At 41.7% G+C, this 10485-nt stretch overlaps 1 protein-coding gene across 1 annotated transcript in view; it reads right to left on the minus strand.

The window, feature by feature from the left end:
- Positions 1–9196: 9196 nt before the first annotated feature.
- The window catches only part of SARC_03260 (hypothetical protein), a gene marked incomplete at its 5' end in the record, with an annotated part of 3077 nt that continues 1788 nt past the window's right edge, over positions 9197–10485 (minus strand). The window contains 2 exons of the mRNA XM_014302941.1: positions 9197–9523; positions 10236–10319. Coding sequence (XP_014158416.1) covers positions 9278–9523; positions 10236–10319 — 330 coding nt within the window. The 3' untranslated portion in view covers positions 9197–9277. The remainder of the gene's footprint in view (positions 9524–10235; positions 10320–10485) is intronic.

Raw genomic sequence — 10485 nt, forward strand, 5'->3', positions numbered from 1 at the left:
TGTTAGAATTTAGGACAACATGGTTTTGATTCCTCCTAGCCAGCCAGCTAGATGTGCCCGTCTATGCCTTAAATGGGATGGGGAGCTAGGTACCAAGTGATGGAGTTTAGGTGCAGATGTATACTGCACCAGCTTGGTATTTTGATTTTATTTTGATTTTCTTAAGTTGGACTTAGAGGTATTTTATTGGTTAGTTTGATTAGGTAATTGTTTCGAGGCGTGAAGTATAAACTATGCGTCCAATGAAATGATATCTAGTCTTAGTAACTAAAACATAAATAAATCTAGACCGAAGTAGTGAGTGATTAGAGCGGAGCATATAGACAATAGTCTCAGTCTAAAATCCCCAAATCTTTTGCTCATTACCAAGGGCTGAAGCTAAACTTATTTAACATTTTGCATTTTAACGTATTCACGTATTGTCTTATTAACGTAAACGTCTTGGTATCGTATAGTCAGCCTAGAGGAGACCGACTTTTACGGTCTTTTCTATGTAGAGCCGACCAAAAAATAGTTTGTACTCATAGCACACACATACTCAACTTGTCTCGCGACATTTCTTGTGTTTGAGCACGTGTTATGTGAGTGTCCAGTTCCAGCAGGTAATGTGACACTGGTGTTCCTTCGTCCGGTGGTACTATTATCGATACCAATAGTTCCGGTCTAGGATCGGTTGAGAATAGATGAACTATCATCTCGCTCTGCTCCTTCCACGTCTTCAGCTTTGTTATAGCAGCTTTAGCCTTCTCCAACATATTATACTTATAAGATTACGGCTTAAAACTCTGTTGCACAGCCTCGAAGTTACTCGTATCGATAGGGTCCTTACGGTCTTTTCGATCTGATCGATATGTAGTGGGTAACTTACATATGTCCTTGACAAAATTCTTACTGTCCACTGACTTCTCGGCGTGTATTATGCGTAGCTCCGTATCGATCTTGGATTGGAAGTGCCTCGCCATTGTCATTCTCAAACTGGCTTGCTCTAACTTTCCTTGATCCATTGCTAGCGTCGCCTCATCTTCTGTGTTAAGCATTCGAGCAGCGAAATCAGCAATCTTCTTGTCACTCTCCGAAATCTCATCAAATTGCGTGTCCATCTCCTTCAAACCATGCAGTCACTGATTGTCTCCATCGTCACCGTCATCCTTGCGTGCCTTCTTGCGAGTCGTCATCGTCGTCGATGTCTTCGACTGCTTGGCCGATGGCGGCAAGTAATCTCGTCCTGACGAGTCTGGTTCTTCAAATTCCGGCGATGATTGATCTTCGTCTCCGCTAGAACTCTTAGACTTCTCTTCCACCGTAAATTTTTGTTTGCCCGACTTCTTCCGGTCTTTGTATTCCTGGAATTCAGCCGCCAACTTTCAAAACCCTAATCTTCTCCTCCAGAGTCTGACCCCTGTTATAATTTAGATTTTGAGGATCCTTTACCCTGTGGTATTAGGTCTCCCGGTCCCGATTCTATCTGCTTGTGCTTCGGTACCTCGTCAGCGGACTCCCTCGGTGGATTTTTCTTGGGCTTGGTCTTGCCCGTTGTCACTTCATCAAAAGAATCCGCGGTAAAGCGTGTGTTATAATACTTGTCACAGCTTCATCCGCTTGTGGGTCAGGCGTCAAAGATTGTTCCAAAGGCGTAACCTTCGGCTGGTTCTTTGATGCCTTTGCTTTCCCTTTACCTTTCGTCGTATACTTCCGATAGTGTATAAACTTAAAAATATGTAAAAGTCAGACTAACCAGGTTGACTATTGGTTTCTGTTAGAGTGTAAGATGGTAGTCTATGAATAAAGCGTAATTGTATGTCTTTATTTACAACCTCACCTTTGGCTTTATACTCAAGGTGTCTGTGCTAGTGATCAACCGCTTGGATTGGCCAGGGTGAAAACTCATATGGTCAGTATGAGAAACTTTTTGCAGAACACTTTAACACTTAGATATTGTTCTATAGCATAATCTCTGCTACTCGCTCTTACGCCGATCAATTAATGTTGCTTGGCTTTCAGAGCAATTCTCTCCTAGGTATGGTCTTTCGGAGCAAAGCTCTCATAGGAGCAAATGTATTATTAACATGATGTGGTTAATAATTTGATCCGCTTTTCGGAGTGACGCAACTCTTGTGATTTCATTCAAGAAAAAGAGTTTTCTTGCTTTTGAAACTTGCTTGAGATCTGTAGTCTCTCAGTTTCAATAAGTTATCGGAAAAGTAAGATTTCAAAGTAAATTTGCACAATGTAATTTAAGTTTAGCTTCAGCCCTTGGTAATGAGCTAAAAGATTAGGAGATGTAAGACTGAGACTATTGTCTTTATGGCTCCGATCTAATCACTCAATACTTCGGTCTAGATTTATTCGGTGTCAGTAACTAAGATCAGATTTCATTTCATTGGATACCTAATATTTTCTTCTATATCATTTCATGCCTCGAAATTACCTTCCAATCGCAATTACCGATAAAATAACTAAGTCCAACTTCAGAAAAATAAAAGAAATCAAAAACATTATGATGGTACACTTAAATCTGTACCTATACCCCATCACATGGTACCTAGCTCTCCATCCCATTAGAGGCATAGACGGGCACATCTAGTTGGCCGGCTAGGGGGGATCATTTTCATGCCCCATTTCTCAGTAGGCTATCTCGCGCTGAGAGTATTTGGTAATACAACATGTGTCATCAAGTGTCAGTTTCACCTGAGACTCACCCAGTGTTGTATCCCAATATTCTGATGGAAAACATATCATTGTAGAAAAACTATCATATCAATATCAACAGGGTCTCCGGCCTCTGTCGTATACAATTATAATTCCAAATATCCAAATTAGATTATTTGTTTGTTTGTTTTCTATCAATTCAATATATCTATAATTAGATAAATTGATTATTATACAGATACAATTATCTACAATTGCGTTTCAACGAATAACAGGTTTCATAACCGTAATAGCGTTTAAACGTCAATACGTTTATAATATACTTTAATATGTGCTTCTTCTATAGGAACCCGCTGATTTTACACCTCGAAACAATCTCCCATTCAAACTAACCAATAAAATATCTCTAAGTCCAACTTAAGAAAATGAAAAATAAAATCAAAACACCAAGCTGGTGCAGTATACATCTGCACCTATACCCCATCACTTGGTACCTAGCTCCCCATCTCATTTAAGGCATAGACGGGCACATCTAGTTGGCTGGATAGGAGGAATCAAAACCATGTTGTCCGAAATTATAACAACTCTGATCCTGAGATCATTTTCGAATTATACCATAGATTTGTACTAACAACCATTTCATGCCTGAGACCCTCTCTCATGGTGCTCCCAATAATTAGAGGTTCCTACAGTGTCATTTTCAGGTGTCAGATTTGTATCATTCCTATATTATATACAATTTTAATTTCAGTGAAAAAACCCAATCTATATTTGGAAAGCCACCTAATTGTCCACAGTAGATTCCCATACTCTAATGTGTACTATCACATGTTCAGAATCTTGAATTACGCAGTTCTTGTTCATGTCCAATTCGTTAAACGCATTCCAGGATATAAGTATAAACGTTTATGCGTTATACGTTTATAATATTCGTTAACTGTGCAACTACTATTAGGAACCCGCTATTTTTACACTGGGTATCGCCTCTTTCCGCGCTTATGGCTTCCATGGCTTTAGCTGGCGACACCCGCACAACCGGCTAATGCCGTTCAAAACATTCATCCTATCCTTGGCCACATATGACTTGAACATTATTGCCTGGGCTCCGCCTATATGAAAGGATGCGTTGGACCCTCTGTTCGAGCGATATAACTCAACACTCATCCAAGCAGCAGCCATCATCACAGGCACTAAATACCCTAGGTTTCCCAAACATCAAAAAAACTTACTCCACTTTTGTGGCCTGACTACCTCGGAGGTTGCCTGGGAATACAACTCGACTCAATGGCCAGCACAAACACACGTACCCCTCTGACGCAACCCGCTTGGGCCCACGATAAACCATCACTGCGTTTTCCGTACAGTATATGTACTCACCTGAAAACTTTACACAAAACCACGGATGGGCGTACACCCGACCATGTAGCCCTCCGCTGTGACGACATTAAAAAGACCTCAACGAAACGCTGGTCCAACAAAGAGATCGCGGCAATGGCCCGGGCGCCAATACTACTACCAATTGGTCATGGGCTTGACCTTAAATCGGGACAAAGCCAGACACGACAGCTTCAACCGCTGCTTCGAGCCTACACCAATTCGGATCTGAGCTATGATTGTAACGAATACGTACATGTTCACATTGCTCGACTACCGACTGGCGGCTGTCTCTGCCTTGTCTGCCCGGGTAGCCACCAAATTCACCACCAGCCGCTTTGCCTGCATTCCAACAACTGATCCGATGCATCCTGGTAGGCCCAAAACTGCCTTTCAATGGCCCTGACCTCCTCCAGCAATTACAGGAGCGTCACGACTTCCACGGCATTTGGACCCTCCATGTACGAACACCTTGGATCTTTTTTCCAACATGTAAAATATCCCCCTTTAGTACCCACAATTGTCTCTGACACATCAACAGATGTTCCCCATACCCCGGCTAATCCCGCTGTTAAAGTACTACTTTCAAATTTCGGTTCAAACCAAGTCATCGCGCTTGTTGATTCCGCCTTTGATACTTGCCATTCAGGCCAACCAGCACATGCCGAGTGCATCCGTGGCCTGGTGCGGCATCGGTTTACCCCCAATATCGCTCCTCAGTTGAATTGTGATGGATAACCTGGTCCTACTCGGCATTTCGTACTCTGCGCAAATCCATTCCACGGCACTACACGGTGCAGACCTGATCCGTACCATAGAGGTGGGTACGCTAGGTCAGCAAGCGAATACGTGGCACACTCGATGGTGTCAGGTTTTTGTCTGCACCGGCCTGAATTGACCCAGCTTCAAACGGGAATTTACTGACCACTTCTTCACATCGATCTTCCCCGGACCACTACAACGGCTTTGAGAGCCATACCATATACACATACATTATAACTTATCTCTTTTGAAATAAATAATACTATCCCTATCACACACGCATCAAGAATTTGTATCGTAGGGTGAATGTTCGCGGGAGCCCTAGGACATTACATATCTCGAATTATTGGCAATCGTTTATCTCGCGTTTATGTTTACCACCAAGTTCTCCGGCCACACAGTAACCATTGAACCATCACGCCTACCAGAAATCTTACCCCTGCTATGACTTCTAACAGAAATCGGAGCTGCACACAACTTCATAATCATCGCTAAGTGGCAGGAGTTCATAACATAGCAACAGACTATGAATCGTATACACCTGCTGCACACAACTTCATAATCATCGCTAAGTGGCAGGAGTTCATAACATAGCAACAGACTATGAATCGTATACACCTATCTCGCACAGCACAGCCAAATTTACACATCAAACACAACCCCATAGCAGGCATCATTGCCGAATATGAAACACACTTGCGGTCACTCTCATAGCACTCACACCAAACTCTCAAAATTCCACAGCACGCCATATAACATCCTCTAATATTCAATTTTACATCACCAGAATAACGCATAGGTCCTCCAGACCCCACAGCGACCGCTAAACTCTAAAACCCACACAAACGCGACTGTTCCGTTTCCAATTCACGGGAGATGCACGCCATCAGCACGTACACACCACCCTATAGTACTTCTGGAGATACTCTACACATGCAAGCGCCTCCACTACCCAACGCCAATATCTCACACTGGCCGAACATGACGATCACCTGCCAATCCTCAGATCACATCTCTTGCTCGTCTATCTGGGTTGGCGAATATGCGCAATTTAGCAACCGACAGCATAAAACCATACACATCTCACATCCGCACGCTCTACCATAACCAAAGTCAGGCACTACCTGAGCAAATTGACTTGGTGTAAAATACATGAGATCAATTAGTCGTCGCCGAATTGCGAAGGGATGTGTGCATCTGCCAAACCAAAATCGCCTCCCACTCTACTCTCACCTCGCGGGCCACCTCAGCTGCCTGGAGGATCTCCGTCCTGTCACTGCCCTGGCTGTCAGTACCTTTTGGCTTCTCCGATCAGACGAAATTGCCGTAGCTCCGGACGAGCCGTGCCCCCGATTCCGCCACGTGAACCGCTCCTGCGTTCGATGCTTAAACACACACATCGCGCTAATCGTCCCGACATCAAAGACCAGTATGGAACGGACCGTAACCAATTCGAGTCCTAAGCTCCTCCAAAGCATGGCATATATATATATATATATATATTCATTGTCTTCTTACTACGTGGCTGGCACGTACGCATCCGAACCCAGATAATGCCATCTACTGTCCATCAACGGCACCCCATATTTCAAATCCATTTTTACCAGAAAACACAAAGCGATCCTTATTAGCTTCGGCCTCTTTACTCAGAAATTCACTGGACATAACCTTCGGATTGGCGGTCACACAGCGCTACTCTAAGCAGTCATTTTTATACAGGAGGAACGCATCTTGGACAAATGGACATACTACTATATTTCAAAAGGGATGGGCAAGACAACAAAAGAGTGGCTGCGATACTGCCATCCTACACCCTCACAAGCGGCTACCATGCACCGAAACTCAGGCCAGGCCAATCGACGTCAGCACTCGATTATGTGTTCTGCTATGACTCCTCAACTACCCGCCTTGGGTCACAACAGTCCTGACGCACTGTCTTTGGCCGTGCCGTCTGTCCTGCAGCCAAGATCACATACGATGGAAACTATGGGTAAATTACCTTCGCCTTGCTCAATTCTATTAAATACTTAAAACCCGGAGAAGAACTTTATATTGTGCTGCATTTGTTCATAAATTCCAATTACTTGCCAACGTATTAAATTTAAAAGGGCCCGACCACAAAAATACATTGCGTCTACTCCATGGGACCTCGATGATTGGCATATTCACTTCTACACCATTGTCAGCCGAGAAGTACATCATGTATTTATGGACAGATATAGATATGAATGTGGTCAGACTTAGACTCTTAGTTTTATTTCTTTTTAGACTGCGGAAATACTGCGGAAATAATTTCAAATCTTTTCGAGCGGACAAGGAAGCAAGTAGAGAATTTTACGAGGATGCCTATATCTCACGTACATCCTTTGACATCCTCAAACTATCCTTGTGGTTTAAGAGAAGTGACATCCGAGGTGTTTGATCTTATATCACAAGTCATCTAGTTGTGTAAATAATATTGTAATGATTCCCACTAGTTTTTCTTCTTCTGTCGAGTACTATCAAGCAAACGATTTTGGATGATCAAGTCTTACAAATTATCTATACAAGCGCTGGTGGTATCGCACATTTAGCAAACCTTCTTGATTATCCAATTCGGTAGTAAACTCAGGTAAGTTTAAGATATGAAGGTAAGAGTATTCATTCAGCAGCGGTTCCGAGTATCACAGCAGTATTTATTATTGGCTAGTTCTTCCTGGATGCGGAAATTTATGCTTGCGAAAATCCATGCTTCACATCTGACCATAATATCTGTCGAGGGTAGTCCAAATCGGGAATTCTATGAATCAGATGAAAGTCCAGTTCATCCACCATGTAAAGCTGGCTTGACCATGAAGACTATATCGTACTAAACTTGAAGTTAAATCCAATACGTCAACTGCAAAAAAAAACGAGTTAATCTTCAGTTTTGAACTGAGACTTTTGTCTATATAGTTCCGCTCCGATCATTCACTACTTCGGTCTAGATTTATTTCATGTCAACAACTAAGATTAGGTTTGTTTCGATTGGTCGGATTCATGCTTCGAAACAATCCTTCAATTATAACTGTGTGTATATGATTTGAAATCCAACTTACGAAAACTATAAATATAAATAAAAAAACCAGCTGGTGCAGTACCCCCATCACTTTGTGTGTAACTCTCCATTGCATTAATAAGGATATAGACGAGCACATCTAGTAGGCTGGCCAGAAGGACTCGACATATCCTATATCACAGTAAATTCTCTTGCTCTGGTATAATACAAGGAAAACCACCAGATGTACACTATAGAGTCTCCGTACCCTATAAGCGCACCATGTTTTAATATTGCATCTCCAAAGGTCTAAAATTGGATAGTTTTGTTTATTGCAAATAACTACCTTACGTTTTACGTATTCTATAATTTCAGAGTTACGTTAACATGTACTTCTACTACTAGGAACCCGCGATTTTTACAACCGGGGCAAATCATCACGAAACTATAACATAAGTGATGAACATAGCATTTCCCTTCTCACAGACTTAAATATGACGTCATGATATTGTACCTACCATGGCTTATTCGAAAACTTGGAAAAAATATCGGTTTGCCATCATGTAGACTTCGCGCGCCGCTTTTAGCCACAGCCTAAAACAATGTGCTACAGGGGACAATGGCTTTACTGCTTGCAGGGATGCGACTGGTAGCTCTGGAAACAAGGATGGATCCGACAAGAGCGATGACGAAAATTCAAGTGGTGAATCTGAGGATTGGATCACTGGGATTTGAATCAACCCCAAGGAACCAGGTCCATGTCACTTGAGTGTCGATGCATTCAAGGTACGCCCAATTTTGAAAACTGCAACCAAAGTAAATGTCACAAAGTTCAGCAACAAATTAATTGCTTTTCGGACGTAGCTGCAGTCGCCACAATAGCACGTGCAGTTATGCCTTATAATTACATCCGAGTCGCAAACTATATGAGAAAGAGGCGATCCCCTCGGTTCGGAACGATAATACTAAGTATATAAGCTGGTATGGATCTGGATAGCGGGTTGAAAGCCGCAGTTCAATGACAGACATACACACCCAGCAAATTAATCATTCCGGGGGCCAATCTTGAGGCCGCAGTATAGAGACATCGTCAAATACTATGAATATGAATACATTTCAAATACTACTGAAGGGTTTCATCGATTAAAGTTCCTAAATACAATATATTGCTCCAGAAATGAAATAAGGAAAGCAACTCTATTTCGTCAATTGTGCTAATAATAAACGCAAATTATATGCCTGCTGTGCGCTCTAAACTCGGGGATAAATATTTGTTCTTATGCGCATCGTTTCGTGTATAGGATTCATTGTACCATACAACCAAACGTGATCTTAGTCTTAGGATTAGATATTGGTTCTTATACACATCTATTCGTACATAGGTTATATTGTACCATCAACCAAATGTGATTTTAGTCTTAGGGTTAATTATTTATTCTTGTGCACATCTATTCGTATATAGGATTTATTGTACCATCAACCAAATGTGATCGCATATCTTCCCGTATTTCGCTGTGGCATTGATGATGTCTTGAGAATCTCCTCCTTAATAATACGTTTGATTTCGCTCCTGGCAATCTGTATCTTCCTCTCGGAGTCGGCTTCTATAAATAGGAACAGCTTACGCTCTCCGTCTGCCGGCACCTTCTTCCCAGGGGCGTAGAAAATGCCACGGATTGTAATCGCCGCTCCACTGTACTCTTGCAGATCAAGCACAGCCTCCTGGTAGATGAAAGATATGATCGGAGTTATGCTTAGTCGAAACGGAGATACAACAAAGAAGACGAATAGTTTTATATAGCTGACTGCTGACTGTATCCATGAAGAAACGTCGTGGACGGAAATTATCGCAATATTATACGCTTACAGCTCAAGTGCCACCGCCTATTGGCAGATATGCCCAGTTTATGCTAGATCAAAACTGAGATGCAACACACGAAAAGAGTACGCAAAAGATATGTCATCGATGTAGAAACACTATGAATCCAACGCCATTACCTTCCCTCAGATTCAGAACAGCAACCATAATCCTGATTTAAACCTATCTATGTGTGAATATAACATTCTGTATACACAACCGTGTGCACAGATTTTGGATCTTCCAAGGGGTAAATTGGTACAGTAGGCTTATTTATTTGTCAGTAGTAAGTAAATTTGAACGAGAAACCCGATTCTCAGCCCTCCAATTGCAGGTAGAATTGTATTTTAGACATGTACAGTTAAGCATCTATTATATGTCGATAAGAAGCAGCTAATCTCAAAAGGGGATACCAATCACAAAATGACGCAACTGATACGTACATTTGATAAGAACGATGTACACAATATATCCCAAAATGTCCAAGAGTACAAGAACATTACCAATATCCAAATATAAACCTATAGTCTTTTAATATGTATTACAGAGATTGGTAGATTCAGTTCCATCACATACCTTAGAGGTGACCTTCCATCGTGCATTCTGCGGGAAATCATTAATCTCAAGTTCTTCCTCGAAGTGTTTGTTAGCTTCGGCAGCCTGTCATATAACAGAAGTGGAGAAAGATGTTGTGTGTGTGTATATGTTAAATATTATATATGTTCACACATATACACACACACACATATATATACATACATACATACATACATACATTTACATACATATATATATATATATATATATATACTANATATATATATAT

The sequence above is a fragment of the Sphaeroforma arctica genome (genome assembly GCF_001186125.1).
Source record: "Sphaeroforma arctica JP610 unplaced genomic scaffold supercont1.163, whole genome shotgun sequence".
NCBI lineage: Eukaryota > Ichthyosporea > Ichthyophonida > Sphaeroforma > Sphaeroforma arctica.